The 21,736-nt window shown below is 41.6% G+C and overlaps 1 protein-coding gene across 1 annotated transcript; it reads right to left on the bottom strand.

Annotated features, from left to right (window-relative positions):
- Nucleotides 1–1,821: 1,821 nt before the first annotated feature.
- On the bottom strand, nt 1,822–21,260 carry EFCAB12 (EF-hand calcium binding domain 12). The gene is made up of 8 exons (XM_036739716.1): nt 20,814–21,260; nt 19,478–19,654; nt 15,360–15,513; nt 13,015–13,217; nt 10,192–10,405; nt 4,659–4,803; nt 3,711–3,767; nt 1,822–2,086 (listed from the first exon to the last, which is right to left on the bottom strand). Exons 1-8 carry the CDS (start codon nt 21,231–21,233, stop codon nt 1,822–1,824), a joined length of 1,635 nt encoding a protein of 544 aa, XP_036595611.1. The 5' UTR covers nt 21,234–21,260.
- Nucleotides 21,261–21,736: the final 476 nt, after the last annotated feature.

Genomic DNA, 21,736 nt, shown 5'->3' with positions numbered 1-21,736 from the left:
TTTTCCTGAAACCTTTGTGCTTGCATTTCTTGTAGCACAATAGCATTCCATCACAATCATACACCACAACTTGTTCAGCTCTTCCCCAATTGACAGATATCCCCTCAATTTCCAAATATTTGCCACCACAAAAAGAGCTATTATATTTTTGTACAAATAGGTCATTTTCCCTTTTCTCTGATCTCTTTGAGATGCAGCCCTCATAGTGGTACTGCTAGGTCAAGGGGTATGCAGGGTTTTAGAGCCCTTTGGGTATAGTTCCAAATTGTTCTCCAGAGTAGTTAGGCCAGTTCACAACTCCAACAACAATGCATTAGTGTTCCTGTTTTTCCATATCCCCTCCAGCATTTGTCATTTTCCTTTTCTGTCAAGACAGCCAATATGATATGTGTGAAGTGCTATCTCAGGGTTGTTTTAATTTGCATTTCTCTAATCAGTAGTGGGGAGTAGCTAGGTGGTACAGTAGATAGAGCTCTGTACTAGGGAACCAGGAAGACTCATCTTCCTGAGTTCAAATCTAGCCACAGATGCTTACTAGCTGTATACAAAGCAAATATCACCTTGTTGGCACAGGCCCATATAGTCAAAGCTGCTGTTTTTCCAGTAGCAATGTATGGTTGTGTAAGTTGGACTATAGAGAAAGCTGAATGCTGCAGAATTGATGCTTTTGAATTATGGTACTATAGAAGACTTTTTAGAATCCCTTAGACAGCAAGGTGGTCAAATTAGTCAATACTTCAGTTAAGTCAGGCTGTTCACTGAAAGGTCAAATACTGAAGCTGAAGCTTAAATACTTTCACCACATAATGAGAATATAGGTCTCATTGGAAAAGCCCCTGATGCTGAGAAAGATTGAAGGCAAAAGGAAAAGGGGCTGGTAGAGGATGAGATGGATACAATCATGGAGTCAATGAACATGAACCTGGATAGACCTCAAGACATAGTAGAGGACAGAAGGGCCTAGGATGTCATGGTCCAGGGGCTCGCAAAGAGTAGGACACAACTGACAACAGCAACAATCAATAGTGATTTAGAACATTTCTATGTGACTATTGATAGCTTTGATTTCTTCTTTTGAAAACTGCCTATTCATATCTTTTGACCATTTGTCAATTGGGAAGTGGCTCTTATTTTTATGAATTTGGCTCAATTCCCTAAATATTTGAGAAATCAGGCCTTTATCAGAGAAACTTACTGTAAAGAATTTCTCCCAATTGCCTACTTTCCTTCTAATTTTGACTGTATTTGTTTTATTTCTGCAAAATCTGTTTAATTTCATTTAATCAAAATTTTCCATTTTATTTACCATAATCCTCTCTATCTCTTATTTGGTCACAAACTCTTCCCTTATCCATAGATCTGACAGGTATATTTTTCCATGCTCCCCTAATTTACTTATGATATTACCCTTTATGTCTAAACCATTTATTCATTTTGACTTTATCTTGGTATATGGTGTGAAATGTTGGTCTATGCACAGTTCCTACCAAACTGCTTTCCAGTTTTCCCAGAAATTGTTGTCATATGTTGAGTTCTTACCCCAAAAGCTTGGATCTTTGGGTTTGTCAAGGTGTTGGTGATTTGTAATGTGACACAGCAAAGCTTGATTTTTAAGACTGCTTTTTTGGCCCAATGTCTTATAATTTTTATTACTGTGTCATTTAGTTTCTCCTATACTCATTATGATATCTATTGGCTCTGTGATCAGCTTTAGGAAGGTTGGGGGAAGGTAGGTACTAGATTTGGGTCCAGGCAGCCTAATGGACAGTGGGGCCCAATATTGGTGCTGTATTGAGTCTCCCAGTCTCTACCCAATCTATGTTAACACCATCTTTCACGTCTATCAAAATTGCCATAGGTTACGTAGCCTGAATCAGAAATGGGCCAAAAGCGATCAGGATGGTAGATGGCTGGGTAGGAATGAGGCAACTTCTTCACTTGGCTGAAAAGAACCAGTTGCCTTTCCCACTTCTTGTTGGGGAGGTACAGCAGCAGTTTATCCAGGAGGTGTCCTGGCCAGAAGAAATTGGGGTGAGTACCGTGAACCTCATCATATGTCTTATGATGGCTCTTGTGCTCGAGTTTCCTAGGAAGTGAAATGAGATGGGAGGTGAGGAGGAGGAGGTGTTGATCACTGTGAGACCTGGACCTGTCAGATGGCTAGGAATGCAGCTACTTCTCGGTTGGGTAGTACCCACTAACAATTCTACAAGCTTAGCAGAGTATAAACCAAGGAAGAACCTGGATTCTCAAGGGAGAAGGGCCTAGATGGTTGTTGGCCTATCCCTTTCACAAAGGGGGCATTACTAAGCCCTAGGAGATGGGGATGTAAACATGTAGCTAGAAAAGGGCAGGGAAGTGGTTGATACTGAGAAAAGATAAGGGGATGTCAAATGGTGTGGGTTTGGTCTATCCTGTGGGCCAAGGACCAGAGAAGGTTGTCCAGTGCCTCCCAGGCTCCTATTTTTGGGCGGCAGGTAGATTTCAGATGCTAGCTCTTTCCTAGCTGCTGGCTGTAGATGGGATACACCCCACCCCACCCCCACCCCCAGGATTAACTCTAACCAACTTCAGCTAATCTAATGGTAACTAAGGACAAGGAGGCCATGGATCATTAGAATGCACAAATGATCTTCTACAGTAATTTCTGTCAATAATTTCAGCCTGCTTTTCAAGGCTTCCGCCATAGTATGCCAACAGGGAGTCAAAGTGACAAACATAAATATCATCTCTCTTTTATCCTCCTCCAAATGTCCATCAGAGGTGCTAATGGTCAGTGGCTTTGGGGGAGGAAGGGAGTTGAACGTCTCAACCCTAAGTACCTGAGTGGAGATTCCTTACAGGCTTATTTCCACTAGAATCACTAGAAGGAAACTTGGAGACTGCCAATATTTGATGAAGAAAGTGAAACCCACAACAGGGGGAGTGATTTCTCCAAGATCAGAGAGGATCGTAGTTTAAAACCAGAGGCCCTCAGAGGCCAACTGGTATAATCACCTCATTTTACAGATGAGAAAACAAGGCCCAAGGAAGTGAAGTGAATAACCCAAGATCTCATAAGAACCAGGATCAGAACTAGAATTTGAACCCAGGACCACTGATTCCAAAGCCATTGTAACCTATTGCCTTATAATAATCGGTTAGTGAATCGCAGAGCTGGGACCAGCACCCAAGTGTCTTGACTTTCAGACCAGTGTGTTTTCCATCATGCTGATATCTGGAAGGTTACATCAGGAAGTACATCTACTTTTTTTCAGCTCCAAAAAGAAGCCTATGAGGATGTTCAGATGCCCCCCTCCCCTCCCTAAAGTAGCCTCTACTCTCCCTTGCTACCTGGCTTCCCTCAAGCACCTCAAATCTCATTTTCTTCCAGAGGCCTTTGCTGGACACCTTCTTCCTCCTCCCCCCACCCTCAGTGCCTTCACTCTGGAATTACCCTTCTCTTACATGGTATATGACTATTGACTTCCATTTCCTCTATCCCTATCCCTGACATTTCCTCCAGGGTTCTAGGGTTGGGGTGGGGGTAGCTACACACTTGCAATTGTTCACAAGATGCCTCTTTGCAGATAATCTAGACTCATAATAGAGATTGACACCTAGTCCCACTCTCAGGCTCTGAGTCTCCCCCCACCCACCTCCACAATCTCACATACACACACACAACCTCTGTGATCTACGTGTCAACAGCCTAAACAGTCCATACAGACCTGATCAGAGCCTCAAACTCTCCAAAGTTCATTTTCTTAATTGGCTTCTGTGACTTTCTAAAAAGAGTAAGAGAAAAAGGCTCCTGGTTAAAAGGGGAGGAAATTCAAGTCTCCAGCAACAGTTGGGGATGGGGAGTGGCAGAGGAAACCGCGCCCCCACCACCCCACCCAGGGAGCTCCAAGATTGTCACCAAAGCTTCTTCAGCTCTGGAGTGAAGCTGGCCCTGCCTTGTTGAGAGAAATGTCAGTAACTGTCCAAAGGGCAGTATCTTCTTTCAAAACCAGGACACGTTGGCATGCACTGTACTCCTGGTCCCCAGTACACTTCTCTGCTAGACACCTTCTAGCTGTCCTAGCTGCTTCATGAGCCCAACCTCTCTCCATAGAAGTAGTACCCCAGCTGCTGAGACAGAAGTGAATAGGAGAGGCTGATGGCTGCCATTTTTCTGATCAAGAGATCAGCAGCCCAGACCCCTCACCTGGGCTGGAAGATGAAGTAGAAGTTGCCTTCAGGCCTCCTGGAGAACATTATTCCTTCCCCATGACACAGGACCATGATCCAGCATATGCATGGCTGCCCTCCCTCAACCTACTGCTAAGTCATGATCAACCACTTGGGACCCCCATTTTGAAGAAAGAGGAGGCCAGGCTTAGGGTATCGGTATAAGGTCAAAACCCTCCGATCCACAGGTCCAGCAGCACAATGTAGAGAGAGACTGTATCTCTCAAATGAGCCATAGGGGGAAACACACTATGTAACACTTGGAGGTTTGTAAGGCATTTTACATACATCATGTCTGATCCTCACACAACAACCCTACGAGATAGGCGTTACTATCTCCATTTTATAGATGAGGGAGCTGAGACTAAGAGCAGGGACATGACTGGCTCAGGGTCATACAGCTAATAAGGTAAGGCCAGAGAAGCCCGACACAAGGCTGAACATACTTCTTAATTACTGATCCTTCTATCGTATGGAATTTGGCTTTAGTTGGTACGAATTCTTTCACTTCATCGTAATAGCCTCCTGGTTGTCTGAGCTTGAGAACGTTCCCTTTCTCCATGATGAGTTTGTCTCCAGGGTAAAGGAGAGCTGTCAACAACAAGAGAAAGACAACAGATTGGGAGAGGGCTCCCTAACTGGGTCTTCTTTGATTTTAGGACTTGAAGGAATCCTTTTGTAAGACTCTAGATAAGTAAGGGACTCCAAGTTCTGGACGGAGGGGCCTTCCCTTATCTGCTCCATAAACCAGTCCAATTCAACAAGTATTCAAGGTAAGTTTCTTGAGGGCAGCGACTTTGTATCGTCAGTCTCTAGCGCAGTGCTTGGCACATGGTACACACTTGATAGATGCCCGTTGACTAATTGACTGATTTCATGCTTCATATAGGCAAGGCTGGAGATACAGAATCAAAGACAAAAATAATCTCTGCCCTCATGAGTTTCTTTTTTTTAAAATTTTTTTTATGAGTTTCAATTGAACTGGATCCTTGTACTGTACCGACCCCTTCTGCTGACAACTCAAAGTCAATCAACAAACATTTGTCAAGCATTTCTTATGTGCCAAGCCCTGTGTTAGATGCTAGAGGTACAAACAGTGAAAGAATTTCTACTCTCAAGGAGTGTATAGTCTAATGGAAGAGACAAGAATATGTACAAGAATTTAAAGAATAAACAAAACTGATAAATATAAATACATACAAGGTAGTTAGATACAAATTATCTCAGGAGAGAAGGCACTAACAGTTGAGGGAATCAGGAAAGGCTTCACTTAGAAGGTGGTGCCAGAGCTGCATCTTGACACGATAGGAGGTGAGGAGGGACGGTACTCTAGACATGAGGGATGGAGATGGGAGATATAGCCCTATGACAAAGATGTGGGAGTCATCTGCACTGAGCTGTGGGAAGAACAGAGAGACCGGGGGCTGGAACACTCTCAGCTCGGGAGAATAGGGATCTGTCAGCGCTGAGCACAATGCCCTGCATGAAATAGATAATTCATAAAGATTTAACCTGACCCTTTGATGTGAAGCATGGGTAGGGATTACGTTGCTCTCTCCAATTCTCTCTTTCCTGACTTTGAGCTGGCTTACTCACCTTGTCCTCACTGATAAGTTGGGGATTTTCAGAGGGGGAATTCATGCTGCTGCAACTCACTCTCAGGGTCCTAGTAATCCTGCTGTAGGGAATATATTCCTCCTACTCACAGCTTTTGTAGAAGTAGTGGTGGCAGGAATTACTACTAGTAATAGTAGTAGTAGTACTGGTGGTGGTGGTGGTAGTAGCCCCCACATCTAGTGTGTCAGCTAAATGACAGCATCAACTCTTAATCAGAAGCATTTGCTAAACAGAAAGCAAAGAAGGAGAAATTAAAACATACCTTCCCACCTAGAACACTTCGTTGTTGTTCAGTTGTTTCTGACTCTTCCTGTGATCCTATTTGGGCTTTTCTTGGCAAAGACACTGGAGTGGTTTGCTGTTTCCTTCTCTGGCTCATTTTACAGTGAGGAAATTGAGGCAAACAAGGTTAAGTAACTTGCCCAGGGTCACACAGCTAGTAAGTGTCTGAGGCTGGATTTGAACTCAGGGACATGAGTCTTCCTTACTCCAGTCCTGCCTGTATCCACTGCACCACCTCACTGCTCAAAAAACAAAGCCAGTAGGATGGGGGTGGGGCCAGGGTGGAGAGTGAGCCCAAACTTACAGAACCATACATAGCTGGGAAGCTCATGAGTAAGAAACACATCTGTCCAGGGCCACTCACAACTCTTGACTGTGAGCCTCGATGTCCTTGTTTTTCTTAGGAAATAGCTGGACCAAGGTTAACTGTTGGGAAAAGCTGTTCCTCTTCTGGGCCTCTGCTTCCCTGCTGGGTGGGGCTGCAGCTACCAAAGCAGTGTTAAAAGTCTTTCAGCAAAAGCAACATCCCCCTAAGTCTGGAATCTTCAGAGCTTTTCCAGGCACACTCCCTTGGCTGGGTTCTAAGGGATCTCCAACTTTCAGACAATAGATGGTTATTCGTAGACATGCCTTCCAGTTAGATCCTTCAGTAAGCAAAGGTTTGTCCAGTAGTCAAACTTCCAAGAAGCATGTGATGGTGTAGAGACCCTGAGGTCTTTCTGTGGCCTGACTCTGAAAGTCTTCTCAGACAAGTTTGGTCTTAACCAACTCTGTTGCAAAAATAGGGTCTCTTGTGTGAAATGACTCGCCTCTATCTTATGGTGAGAATGCCAAATCCACATTTCTATCAGCCAAGCCACAAGTAGGCAATATACAGTTGTCTCATAGTCACCAAATAGCTCTAGGTATCAGGGTTTCCAGCTTTCAATCTCAAAGTCCTTATGTCAGTAATGTGTAAATTTAGATGTTAGGACTGTGCCAGTCTTCTGGGGCTGGGTGAAGGATATAAAAAAAAGAGGGTATATGGCTTTCATTGAGTGGACAGAATATACATGTATGTGTGTAAAATGGTGCCCTTTTCTGATTGGGATAATTTATTGATTCAAAGGGGCAGAAACAGCTGTGGGAGAAGCACTGAAAAAGCATCTTCCATAGAAACTTCTGTGTATAATGTTATTTCTTTAATATTCTTCACATACCCCTATGGTACCAGCTGAGGTGGATTGGTTGATAATACATTCAAATATTTTTCTGGTTCTGCATCAGTATACATCAGAAGGGGAATTAAGGAAGGGGGTGGGGAAGAGAAGAGTAAATATAATCCTATAAATTATCTCTACACAATGACTCAGTTTATATGTCTAGCCCTAACCCTAACCCTAACCCTAAATGCGCTAGACATATAGATCCAAGTGAGACCATCTCATGAAAAACAACCAGCCCCCAACTCCTTTGCAGAGGTGGGGGAGAGGGGGAGTCCACAGGTGTGAAACATTACATATAATGTCAGATTTTTTTCAGCATATTTGTGTGTATTTCATACATATTCAATGTATTTCAGTGTATTTGGTTTGCAGATTTTTTTTCAACATATTTGTGTGTATTTCATACATATTCAATGTATTTCAGTGTATTTGGTTTGCAGATTTTTTTTTCCTCTTCCTATTTTTCTTTTAAAAATTCTTTATTATATGGCATGGATTCCTGGGAGGAGGGATAGGAAGGAAAAGGGGGATGTTAAAGTGATCTAAAGACAAAAGATACAAATGAAAATCTTAAAAAGAAAGCCAATATTTTAGAAACTCGACTCACAACATTCTATGTCCTAGAACTTCAAACTACAGAATCCAGACCCAGGATGTTCATAATCTTGAGTCAACCAAACAGCAAGCATTTTAAAACTATGCTTAAGACATACTATGCTCCAGGCACTACAATCACAAAGACAAAAACGAAACCATTTCCACCCTCAAGGTGCTTACTTTCTATAGTGGGAGGCCACGCATACAAGTCAGAGAGGGGTTTGAGAATGGCTTGAGAATCCCCACAGACTTGTGGGAATTGTAGTCCAGACAGAGAACGGCTGTCCTTTTGCTCTGAGATGTTATTGCAAGGCAAGATGGAGAAGCTGGGAGTAGGAGGAATTCGTTCTTCTGATGCGATGGCTATTTGGTGGGCCATTTCTTGGACAGTTTTTCTTGGGATCGAGCGCTTGAGGCAGCATGATGGGGGACGGACAGCCGCCAACATGATGGGGTATTGTTGACGGAGAATAACACCAAGACACTGGCTTCCTCCCAGCTGTCAGCGCTGTCATGAGGGAAGCTGCTGACTCTTGTCCTCCAGGAGAGCTATAAAAGGTGTAATTCTGGCTTCTTGGGTCCCTACCAACTCTAACCTCTATGTTCCAAGAATTTCTCTCTTCCCCCTCTCTCTGCAGATGGGGTCATTCACTCCTAGACTTTTCCCTCTCTTTGTTCATGGAGTGGTTTACAATTTCCGATTTGTTTATTGTTTCCTTTCTGGAGTAAGTTTTCGATGGGTCATTCCTTTTTGGTGACTTGTGTTAAATCTTTATTTGAAAATTCGAGAGCTTCAAGGGAAGAGCCAGTGAAGGGCTCGTGATGTGGAAAGAAAGAGGACAAACCTCCTTCTCCAATTATCATAAATCAAGGAAGGAATTATTTTCTTCTCTTGATATTCAGTTAATAAGCATTTATTAAGTGCCTAGTTGAATGATAAATCATTATATATAAAAGATCCTCCATATTATAGTGCAGGCCTTGCACGTATGTATCAGGTTGTCCCCTGCATGAACTCTTGCATGTGACCAGGACTTGAGCAAAGAATAATAAACATTCTTGAGGTTAAACATCTGGAGAAACTGCCGTTCTAAGAACCTAGCCAATTCTTAAGAATGAAACATCTCTCGAGACCCCACTGTGAGGGGTGGCTCCTCTCCCCAGAGGGAAACATCCAGGACAGTTGCAATGAGCCTTCTTTGTTCAAAGCCCTATTTAAGTCTCCATGTGAGTGAGTTGCATTGGAATCTCTGTTGGGACCCTCCCATTCGGGACCCTGATAGCTGTACTGGCATTCCCCAGCTTGAAAAGTCAGGTGTCGGAGTTCCCCTGAATGGTGATGCCTTCTGTTGTTGTCTATTTGTGTCTTTGTCGCTTTTGCTGTGTTAGTTGTGTTATTAGGAATTGTTAGTAATTGCTGTTGTAAATCCAATGTAGTATTCCCTGCCTTTTAATAAAAGCATTATTCTGTTGGGAGTATGTCTTATTGCAGGTGCGAATATGAACCTAACTAAGCTTAACTGCACATTATTATGTGTCAAGAACTGCACTAAGAGGTTTATATAGTGCTTTAAGGTTCCCAAAGTACTTTACGAACATCTCATAATATCCTCACAAGACCCTGGGAGGTTAAGTACTATTATTATCCCCCTTTAACAAATGAGGAAACTGAGGCAAGCAGAAGTTAAGTGAGTTGTTCAGGATCATGCAGCTAGTAAGTGTCTGAGGCAGGATTTAAAATCAGGTTTTCCGGGGCCCAATTTGGTTGAACCATAATATTTATGAAGGAGAATGATATATAATGTAAAGGACTTTAAATGTCAAACAAGGGAGTTTGTCGCCAAGCTCAGTAGAGGTAATAGGGCTCGCTAGAGTGTTACTGAGTAAGGGAGTAACAAAAATCTGTGCTTTAGGAAAATCGTTTTCATAGCTGTTTGGAGGATGGACTGGAGTGGGAAGAGCCTTGAGTGATAGAGACCAACCAGAAGGCTATTTCAATAGTCTAAAGGAAGGTGATAAGCATTTTAACTACACTGGTGACTGTGTGAGTGAAGAGAAGGGGACTGAAATAGGAGATGCCATGGAGTTTAAATCTGCAGCCTTGGGCTAGTTAAAAGCCAAGCTAGGCCACCCTCCTCTGATGGTTGCTTTGGCAGGATTCTTAAAGAAATGAAGAGTTTAGTCAGGGGTGTTTTAACTAAAAGAAGAACTATAGAGGTGTCTTGTTGACACCTAAGTATCCTGGAGTTTCATTCCCTGCATGTTCTCACCACCTTGCCTTTCATGAGGGTCTTTTCAGTCAGCGGGAGTTGGTAGGCTTCACACGCCTTCACGCACTTCAGGTAAGCCAAAAAGGTAGCCTGTCGGAAGGCGTTAATCATTTCCCCCAACTCATCTTGCAGAGTGGATGGGAGGCAGTGGTCATCATAAGCCTTGTTGCCAGTCCGTACTAGGCGACACCTTTCCATAAACAACAAGGGATTGATTTTTTTCTGTAAAAGGTAAAAGAACAGATATTTTCCCATTGTAATCCCTGGAAAAGATATGCCATTCAGTTCCATTTAATGACACTAAGAACTCAGTTAACCATTCCACTGATGCCTATCCCTCATCCTTTACTCCTGTGGTCTTGAAGGACTTTCTCTGGGTAACTTTGTCGGGCCAGATTCATATCAGGACTACACCATGAAAATCAGGGTTCTATCAGAAAAATGAAATGCAAAATGACCACAGGAATGTGAATAGAAAGAGCAACCATATAAATAAATGAGACTGAATGAGGGGTGATTATTATTGATCAAACTTGGATCCAAAGAAAAAATTAGAAAATGCACCTACCTCCCTTGGGGGGAAAAACCCCAGCAAAATGAAACTGAATACTATGTAATGATGGCCCAAACATGGACATGAATGAGGCCACATGAGAATGACTCTCTGCAGAGGCTGGGGGCCACTGCACGTGCTATCAGACTTAGCTGATGTATTGGTTAATTTTACTTTTTTTTTAGGTTTTTTTTTTCCTCTATCAATCAAAGGCTCTCTTTCAGTAGGGTGGGGGTGGGGCGGAATATGCTTGAAAATAAAGATGATAAAACAAAATATAACAATAAAAATATTTTGGAAAAAAAAGAAAATCAGGAAACTGAGGTTATGCCTATCAATTAGAGAATGGCTAAACAAATTGTGGTATATAATAGTTCTATTGTGGGACAGCATTGTGTATGGTAGCACTACTGTGCTATAAGAAATGGTGAGGAGGATAGTTGCAGAAAAACCTGGGAAGACTTATACAAACTGATGCAAAGTGAAGTGAACAGAACCAGGAGAACACTGTACACAGGAGGAGCAATATTGTAACAATGGTCAACTCTGAAAGACTTAGTTATTCTGATCAATACAATGATCCGTGACAATTCCAAAGGAATCAATAATGAAAAATGCTGTCCACCTCCAGAGAGAAAACTTATGGACTGATTGCAGAATAAAGCATATTGTTTTTCACTTTATTTTTCTTGTCTTCTTTATTTTTGCATCGTGGCTAATAGAGAAATATGTTTTGCATCATTTCCCATGTATAATGGGTATCATAATGCTTGCTTTCTCAGTGGGTGGGGAAGGAGCTGGAGAAAGGGAGAGAATCTAGAACTCAAAATTTTTTAAAAATGAATGCTTAAAAATATAATTGGGAAATATTTAACAAAATAAATAAAAACAATAAAAACATAAAAAAGAAAATCAGTGTTCTAGAATCTCGTGCCATGAAAGTCAGTGTTGCAGAATCCTAGTTCCTAAAGCTCAGTGTTCTAGAATCCTAGTTTATGAAACTCAGTGTTCTGGAAGTACCAGCTCATGGTACTCAGTGTTCTACCAAGAAACACCTAATTTAATGTCAAGGAGAGAAGCTAGGATTACAAAGTGGTAGCACAATTATAAATATCAAACCCTTTCATCTGCATGAGAATCTTAGTGAATGGAGAGCTGGCCTGGGAGCCAGGAAAAGCTGGGTTAAATGCCACCTAACGACTGTGTGACCCCCAACAAGTTATTTACCCTTCAGGGTAAATTCAGCCAGCTCCTAACTCCTCAAGGCTGTCAGCCACTCTCTAAGACTACAATTTGCAGTGAGGGGGATGCTAAACTGAATTGGCAGGGGGAATTTCCTCATCTGGAAGTTCCCTCTATCAATGAAATCACAGACTAGTGACTAGCTAACTTCATAGAAAAAAAATCTCCTTCATAAAAGGATTTATCCTGTAAAACTGGACTCGATCAAAAGGCCACACCTGAGGACCTAAAAGGCAACATGTGGCCTTGAGGTCCCAGGTTTCTCACCCCTGATATAGTCCCTATCTTTATTTCTTCATTTGCATGGTGTTTGGGGTTTTTTTGGGGGGAATACCTTGCAAATCAATGTTCTACCAGATAAAGAATACATACAATGACTAACAATGTAAATGGTAAAACAAACACCAAACTGAACCTTGTATGTTGTTGTGTGATTATGATAAGAGTTGAGGCAGGCAGGAGAGGGATTACTGTCTCCATTTGGTACAGGAGGAAACTAAGACACCAGAAAAGTAAAGTGACTTTTCCAAGATCACTTAGTTACTCTGATCTTTTACTGGAAGCCTTCCCCAAGCCCTTTTAATTTGAATGCCTCCCCACTGTTAATTATTTCCTGTTTATCCTGTGTATGTCTTGCCTTGTATATATTTATTTGCATGTCTGTTTCTGCATTAGATTGTAGGCTCCTTGAGGGCAGGGGCTGCCTTTTCTTTCCTTTTGTATCCCTAGCATTTAGTACAGCACCTGGCATGTAGTAAGCCCTCAATAAGTGTATTGATTGATTGCTGCCAGAGCAGAAACTAGAGTCCTCTGGGGCCCAGGGCTTCTTCTACAAAATCCATGCAACGTGTTGCCCATAAGATCTTTTCCAATCAATGGGACACTGTGTGCTGGCCTGACTTTGAAAGAGCCAGAAAACATTCCCTTAGAAGGCGTGGGATAAGGGGGGCAAGCTGTGACTCCATTTTGATTTTTAAACTCTTTAGTGCTGGGAGAATAGCAAAGCAACAGGCAATTCCTTTGGCTGGGAAGTTACCTTAGATTGTCGCTTCATCTCCCGGTATCGCTTTCCGGCTTCCTCCATATCCTCATAGGTCAGATGCATTCTGTCTGGTTCCGTGTTAATTGGAGGGACTTCCAAGAAGGGGGATTTTGGAGAGGGGGGCGGGGGAGTTGAAATCTTTGCCTTCTTAGGTTTGGCAAGACGTCTTCGGAGTCTGCTTTTCCAGTAGTTAAAACCTGAGATGGGGGCAGTTACAATACTGGAGTAGGAGGAAAGGTACTATGCTTCACCTCCCCTCCTCAACTCCCCCCCACCTCGATCCATTAACAAATATTTATTGAACATTGATTATGGCCAAGGCACTCAACTAGATGCTGTGGGGCAACTTAAGGAGAAGCCCTTAAGGAAATTATAATTTAAGATGAGGACATAAACCATAAACAAACAAAAAAGGGTTAATAATAAGTAGGATCACAGATTTAGAGCTAGAAGGGACCTTGCAGATGGCTTCGGAAAGTATAGAGAAGTTAACTACTCCACAACCATCTCTTCTTCCTCTGTCTGTATCACTGCTTTGGCACCCTATTGAGCACTGCCTTGTGAATTTTGTGAATTTTTATTTTTTTACTGCTACCTTGCATCTTTCATTTTATTCTTCCTAGATGATGTCACCAACGAAGACTTGTAAGTAAGAAGTGGCACCACAGGTATTCTATAGGACTTGTGAGATTGGAAAAGGAGGTGGTCTGGTCACAGAGACAGTCATTGTGAGTGGGATGGTGAAGCCCTCTCATGGAATCTGGATCTCAGCCTTTCTGTGAGTTGAGTGGAATGAATGGGGGTGGGGACCTTTCAGCAGGGCTCAGGCTTCTGATTGACAGCTAGGCCTAAGTTTCAAGTTACTAAAATCACCTGAACTGTGTCCTCAACAAATAAGAAAAAAAGTGTTTTTAAGAGTTTGGCATTGGCTAAATTGGCTAAATTGTATCTGGGGTAGTAGATTTCTGCGTTTAGATTGTAAGCCTGATATCCACCAATGAGAGTAAAAGGCCAGTGGGGGTGGTGATGGTGGTAGTGGTGGTGGTGGGGCTGTTTACCTTGAAGTATAAAGCTAAGTTCTGCCCTCTGGGCCCTGCCTCTCCCTACCAATTGTCTATCAGTTTGGACCACCTTTTCCTTGTGCGATCATAATAAAATCCATTTCTACTTTCTACTTGAGAAGCCTCTGAGTTTAATTCTGGATGAAGTTGCTGTCCCACACAATTGGAAAAGGAGGTGGTCTGGTCATAGAGAAAATCATTTTGAGTACTACACAGTTACCTATGGAATGAGAACAGTACCAGTGTGGGGGTTCTTAACCTTTTTCTGTGTCATAGACACTCTGGTAGTCTGGTGAACCCTTTTCTCAGAATAAGGTTTTAAATGCATAAAATAAAATAGAGGACTACAAGGAAAACCAATTATATAAAAATAAAAATGTAATTTTTTTTCTTCCTATCCAAGTTCATGGACCCCTTGAACTCTATCCCACAGATGTTGGGGATCTGTGCACTCCAGATTAAGGGGCTGACTTAGAGGAAGGTCACTCTTAAGTGCGTTGTATAGACGCGAAGGATATTGACATTGATAACGATATTGGCAAAGATCCCTCAGGATGATAGAGTATGGGTATGGATAGGTTGAGATTCATCCCTGGTAGAGAGAGTGCCCATGTAGTAACAGTAAGAGCTGATAATTATAAAGTGCCTTTACATACAGGAGCTCATTGGAGCCTCTGGACCTTCCTTGTGAGGGAGGTGATATTATTCTTCACCATTTTGTAAATGAGGAAAGAGGCAGAGAGGATAAGGGATTTTCCCAGGATCCTGTAGCTCATATCAGTGCCAGAGCATTAGAAAAACTGGAATCAAAGGCCTCAATTCCAATCTCACCTCAGATATCCCTATGGATATGACTGGGGCTTGGTTTCGTAATCTGCAAAATGGAGGGTGAGGGATGGTATAGAGAGCTAACTTTCCTTTCAATTGTAAATGTGATTTCTGTGGAAGACTTAGGATTCTATGTCTATGGCAGGATAGGAGCCCAGGTTTTCCTGCCTCCAAGTCCAGCATTCAGTCTCAGAACTAACGAATTATTGCCCTTTCCCCACCCCCCACCCCCTATCCCCACCTGTAAGAGTTTTGAGGGCAGGGACTATAGCTCATTCTTTGTCATTCTCTCAGTGCTTAATAAGTAAATGTTAGGCATTTGATTGACTTTAGAAGGAGGGAGTTCCTTGAGGGCAGGGCATAGTGCCTGGTGCATCATAAGCCCTTAATAGATGTCTATTGATTGTTCAGAAGAATGGAAGGCTGCAGCCCAGCACTCTGGGTCCTTACTTTTCCTTTTTTCTTGGATATCACTTTTCTTGGCAGCAACCCAGCCTCTATATGAAGCTACCAGGTCGTCCTGGGAGATGACACCATGCTTGTTCATGGAGCATAGATAGATCACCACATCCTCAAACTCCCGTTCAGTCAGAGGAGCACCAACCTGAATGGAGAAACAAAATCCCGATTTAAAGGATAGAAGGTAACAACCAAACTAAGCACCCAAAGCTCTGGCTAAAGAGCCTGGTACTTAGGGGTAGAAAGGGATTATGGGGCCTCAGATCTCTCTAACACATACTAACTCCTCCCAGGCAGGAAATAGAGGCAGTGAAAGTGAGATAACTCAATCTAGGTCACTTGGTTCTAAATTCCGGACTCCTCCCTTTACCACATGGCAATGTACCCCTATTGTTAAATTTTCGGGGTCAGCATTTGCACCTCTGAAATCAGCAAATATTACATATCAGGGCTTGATTTTCTGTTCTGTTAGATTTAAGAAAGCTATGGAGAAAATGTTTACTGTAGATTAAACTGATCTTTACAGTTTTGTAGATTTAGATAATATAGATTAAACTGAAAATGTCATACATAAATACACACACATCTATATACATATACATATGTATGTGTGTGTATATATACATACATATATATATACACATATACATACACATACATATATACACATATATGTATTTCCCAGAAAGCAGGTTGTTAAACATTCCCCAACACACCCCTGGTTGTGCCCCTGCAATATTTGTAGTCCTTTGGGATCCTTAGCTTCTGGCTTTCCTCCTAAGTACTACATTGGTTCATCCAACGACTCTGACCCATAGTATGTCCTGACCCTGCTACTTGTGTGTAATCTGGCTTGGACTGCTCTGTGGTAGAATCCTTTCTCCTCAACGACTCTGGCTATATCTAGCTCCTTGCTCTTTGGATCCTGTCACCCTGCTGGGGTGCTTGGATGCTTGTGCTTGGGCCCTAATTCTAACATTTCTCCTTAACCTCTGCTTGGGTGCCTGTGCCTGGACCCCAATTCCAAAATCACATCTAGTTCTAAAATCATATCTCTCCCTAGCTGCAAAGCATTGGCCCTAGCAGTTCCTCTCCAGTTCAAGGGCAGCATGCCCTAGCAAAACACTTATCTCTCCTCCTGATACTGCAGCCAGCTGCATGTGTAGAATTTATTGGTCCGACTCCCTGTGTATGTGCTAATTGGCTGCACACTGGGCCATAACGATATTTACTACTTACTGACCTTCCTGATAAGTATCCTAAATATAGTCAAATGTATACTTATACCCTTACATTCATCTTGTCTAACAAGACATTTGATGGAAGCCACCTGGATATTTCCAGTCAGCCTTGACCTTTGGTTGACTTAGTGACATTTCACAGTCGAAACCACACCCCCAGGTAACTGCCCCCCCCACCACCCTTGGGCTATTTCCCAGTGAACTCTGGGTAAGATACCTGCGTAGTAGATACAAAAAGTGCATGTTCTTTTAAGAACTGACCCCTTAACCACTCCCTTATCCCACCCCAAACACTCAATTGACATGTTTCACCCCCAAATCTCGTATATAAACTTTCCTGTGCCCTTGTAAGGTTTCCAGTTCCCTAAGAACTCTTGCCCACTGTAAAGCGTAATAAATCTTTGCCACTTTGACTTAAAGGATGCTTGAGATGGTGAATTCATTCCAGATGGCCCCGACCCTCTCCGGTACTCGGGTCCTTGAGCGGCATTCCCCCTCAACGACTCCGTCTGGGAACTCCAGTCCTGGGGTTCCTGGACCTTGTCTCTCTCTCAACCCTCAACAACCCCAGTCCCATTCCTCATCCTAAACCCTCAATTTGTTGTTGCCAACTTTCTGATTCTATCAGAATTATAACCAGGAATTTCTGCAGTTGGGGTAAATAGTGCTCAAATAGTGCTGGGGCCAGGGTGGGGCAGGGTACAGAGACCGGTGAGTAAGCTGCTTCCTCCACAAGAAATGAGGAGAGGAAGGAAATAGGCTGTTAATGAATCTTGCTAACTAGGTGCTAGTCAGTTATTTCTAGGATGCTGAAGGACAAGTACTCCCTGTAATTACTGGCACTGGGAAAAACTCTGTTTTGCCTTTGTTGTATGGCTCTGGATCCTGGGGCAGATAGACAACAACTGCTTCTTCATGGGTAGCATACTTTGGCTACCTGTACTCAGATGAATGGTGATGCTTTGGGTTGGTCTTCCAAGACTTAACAGTTAAGAGCTTTCCCTCCTCTCCCTCCTTTTCTTTCTCTTCTTCTTTCCTTCCTTCTCTCCTTCCCTCCTCTCCCTCTTCCCCTCTGATTTATATTATATATGGGGTATGTATACACACACATATATACATACCCCATATATAATATAAATACATTATATACACATACACAATCTATATATAGTATAAATATACACAGTATATATACATGCATCTATGTGTAGTATAAATACATAGTGTGTCTATATACATCTATATACAGTATAAATATATAGTATGTATGCAGATTTATGTACAGTATAAATATATAGATACATGCATCCATATATAGTATGAATACATATGGTATATACACACACACATAGTATAAATGTATAGTGTATATGGTTATGTATAGTATATATAGTGTACATAGATACACAGATCTATTCAGTGGTGGGATTCGGCTGGTTCCCACCGGTTCAGCAGAACCAGTACCTAATTTTAGGTTGAGTTCTGGGCTACCGGTTGTTAACAGGGGCGGGGCCTGCACCTGCCACATCACTAGCCACAGTGCCTCGGCTCGGTTCCGTGGAGAACTGGTTGTTAATTTATTTGAATCCCACCACTGAATCTATCTATAACTATATAATATACACGTACATATAGTATAAATATATATAGTATATATGCACATCTCTATGTAGTACAAATATATAGGATATATACACATCTGTCTACAGTATAGCATATATAGATACACACATCTATACGTAGTATAAATATACAGTACATATACAGCATAAATATATACTGTGTATTCACATATTTATATATAGTATAAATATATACAATAAATACATACATGCATATATAATACAAATAAATAGTATAATATATACATCTATGTATAATATATAACTCTACAGTATATATGGATATACACATCTATATATAGTATAAATATATAGTACATATACAGCATAAATATATACTGTGTATTCACATATTTATATATAGTATAAATATATACAATAAATACACACATGCATATATAATACAAATAAATAGTATAATATATACATCTATGTATAATATATAACTCTACAGTATATATGGATATACACATCTATATGTAGTATAAATATATAGTACATATACAGCATAAATATATACTGTGTATTCACATATTTATATATAGTATAAATGTATACAATAAATACATATATGCATATATAATACAAATAAATAGTATAATATATACATCTATGTATAATATATAACTATACAGTATATATGGATATACACATCTATATATAGTATAAATATATAGTACGCATATAAATATATGGCATAAATATGTACAGTGTATACACACACATCTGTGTATAGTATAAATATATGGTCTATGTATATACACACACCTGTACATAGTATAAATATAAATATATGTACACCCTACAATATATAGATGTGATGGACTGCTTATCAGAGGATCTGTAGACGACCAAAGAGCCTTATGTACTCATATCTGTATCTATAAAATTATTTGCATGTTGTCTCCCTAATTAGAATGTGTTCTCCTTGAGGGCAAGAACTGTTTTTGTCCCTCTTTGAGGTCAAGTGTTTAGCACAATGCAGGCACACAGTAAATTTTTAATAAATGCTTTTTGGCTGACTGACTCAGATCTCTTCAATTAATTCAATCTTTCTTAAAGGGCCAAGCCCTCATTCTCCTCCAAACACTGTAAACCTATCCAAACAAAGCAGAACCCTTTCTTAGATTCTGAAATGCAGCACAAACAACATGCTCCCTTTTGACAGCTCCACAAGCTGATTTTAGACGCCCCAGAACCTGGTCCCGAAGAACAATTTTGCTTCTGATCACTAGGACCTGCTTACCCTTCTCATTCCTTCCACAAACTCTTCCCTGGTGATCTGATGTTCCCACTCTCCCTTGCAGAACATTTCAGGGACTTTGATCTTGTGGTTTAACAGATACTCATATAAGACTGACAGGCACACGGGTTTAGGCACAACGAGTGAGGGAATGTTTCGGTGGACACGCTGGGCAGGTTTCTGTTGAAAGAAATGAAAGGATACAAGGGAATGAATGACTTCATCAGGGGACAATGCCCATTCTTTGAGAGCCAGAGCCAATGGAATGCATCTCTTACGGGACAAGGCACTCTAAGTAAGGGTGTCAGAAAGCAACTGAACAGGGGCTCTGGGAGGACATCAATGGGTATTTTCTGTATTCTCATTGGAATCCCTAATTATTAGAAGGAAATCTGCCTGGCTTTCATGATCTGGCCGCAATTTGCCTTTTCCCCTTCATCTGATATATTATTTGGGCCATCCTCTCATGGTTGCTTGTCAAGCCATGTAGCTTCTACTCCTGTGTCTTTGCTCATAGCTTTCCCCACATGGAATATCCTATCTCTCCCACTTCCCCCACTTGCCCTTGCCTGTCCAAGGTCTTGCTCATTATCAAAAGTTGTTTAAAGGCTAAGGTTTTCATTTGGGCCAGGGTACATTGTCTGAATACGTCATGGGCAACTCCCTCCACCAAATTAGATTGCAATGACTTAAATCTTTTTTTTTTTTTGAGGTGGGCAGGCAAGGCAATTGGGGTTAAGTGACTTGCCCAAGGTCACACAGCTAGTAAGTGTCAAATGTCTAAGGCTGGATTTGAACTCAGGTCTTCCTGACTCCAAGGCTGGTGATAGAGATTCACTGTACCACCTAACTGCCCCTTCAATAAAGATATAGAGAAGTTAAGGGACTAGTCCAAGATAATACAACTAATAATGTCAAAGGCAGGAATTGAACTCGGGACTTCCTTACTCTAAGCCCAGTATTCCTTCCATTATGCCAAGCTGCCTCATGATGTATAGTATAGGTTTAAAATGAAAGTACCCTTCTGGTCAAATGAAAGAGAATTACTTTTCTTCCGTAGAGGCTTCTGGGCTATCCCTAGTCACCTGTCCCCACTGGTGGAAGCCTTGAGATATGTACTGGAAGAAGGACACAGCTCAAAGGCACTGGCCTTGTTCATAGACACATGTTCATTCTTGACTTCTAGATCCCAGATGGTCACTGATGACAACCTCTCACCGCTTTAGTTTTCCCTTTGCAAAAAGGAATTAATCATCTCTGTCCCATCTACCTACACAGTCTTATAATCAAATGATGTAATGGGTGACAAAATTTTCATCTGGAAAATGGGGTTGCTTACTGTCATCTCAGCAGCAGCAAGCTCAGCTGCTCTCGAGGCAGCCAGATCATTCTCTCTGTCCTTGTAAATCCTCCTTAACACTCGGTTCTCGGACTTTGTCGTCCTGGGCTTGCAATAGATCCATTTCTCAATGTTCACAAAAGTGTCCAGATCTTTCTTTACTTTTAGCCTCTGGGCCAGCCATACATGTGCTTCATCTTCACCCTCCACCTGCTTGTCTTCCTGACGAATGTTTACTGTTTTGTAGGATTGGTTTAAAGAATCCACTTCAGGGGAAGGAGCAGCTTCCACTGTCATCTTGGGTTCATTGACAACATGCTCTGGCATGGGGGGTGCAATGATAATACGGTGGCGGCATTGGGGCATTTTAAAGCCAGGCTTCTTGGATTCCTTGAAAGGTTGGAACCAAGTAGAACGCATCTTTGCTTGCTCTTCCTTTGGTCGTCTACAGATCCTCTGATAAGCAGTCCATCATTCTCTGAACTTGGCAAACCCTTAGAAAAAGATGGCAGTCAAAGATCATAATGCCAACTCAAGAGATTGCACTTCAATTTGATTCAATTCAATAAACATTTTTTAGGCTTGTTTAGTATTTTGTTTTTCTCCAATTACATGTAAAAACAACTTAAACGTTCACTTACAGGAACTTTGAGTTCCAAATTCTCTCCCTTCCCCCACCCCCCAACTCCCCTCATTGAGAAGGCTAGCAATTAGATATGGGTTATACATGTGTAGTCATGCAAAAACATATTTCCATATTAGTCATGTTGTGAAAGAATACATAGACCAAAAAAAAAACCTCAAGAAAAATAAAGAAAATGTTTAAAAAGTATGCTTCAATATGTATTCAGACATCATCAGTTCTTTCTCTGGGGATGGATAGCATTTTCCATAAATCCTTTAGAGTTGTCATGGATCACTGT

This window comes from Trichosurus vulpecula, chromosome 9 (assembly GCF_011100635.1).
Source record: "Trichosurus vulpecula isolate mTriVul1 chromosome 9, mTriVul1.pri, whole genome shotgun sequence".
NCBI classification, from domain to species: domain Eukaryota; kingdom Metazoa; phylum Chordata; class Mammalia; order Diprotodontia; family Phalangeridae; genus Trichosurus; species Trichosurus vulpecula.
This window is presented reverse-complemented; position numbering and strand designations above follow the sequence as displayed.

What these genes read in the sequence shown, in the direction of transcription:
- EFCAB12 (XM_036739716.1), bottom strand. Translation starts at nt 21,233, where the DNA reads ATGCGTTCTACTTGGTTCCAACCTTTCAAGGAATCCAAGAAGCCTGGC. An exon ending in TTGCTGCTGCTGAGATGACA is followed by an intron (nt 19,655 to 20,813) that starts GTAAGCAACCCC and finishes TTCTTTCAACAG; the next exon opens with AAACCTGCCCAGCGTGTCCA. An exon ending in GAAGGATCAGTAATTAAGAA is followed by an intron (nt 3,768 to 4,658) that starts GTATGTTCAGCC and finishes TACTCTTTTTAG; the next exon opens with AAAGTCACAGAAGCCAATTA.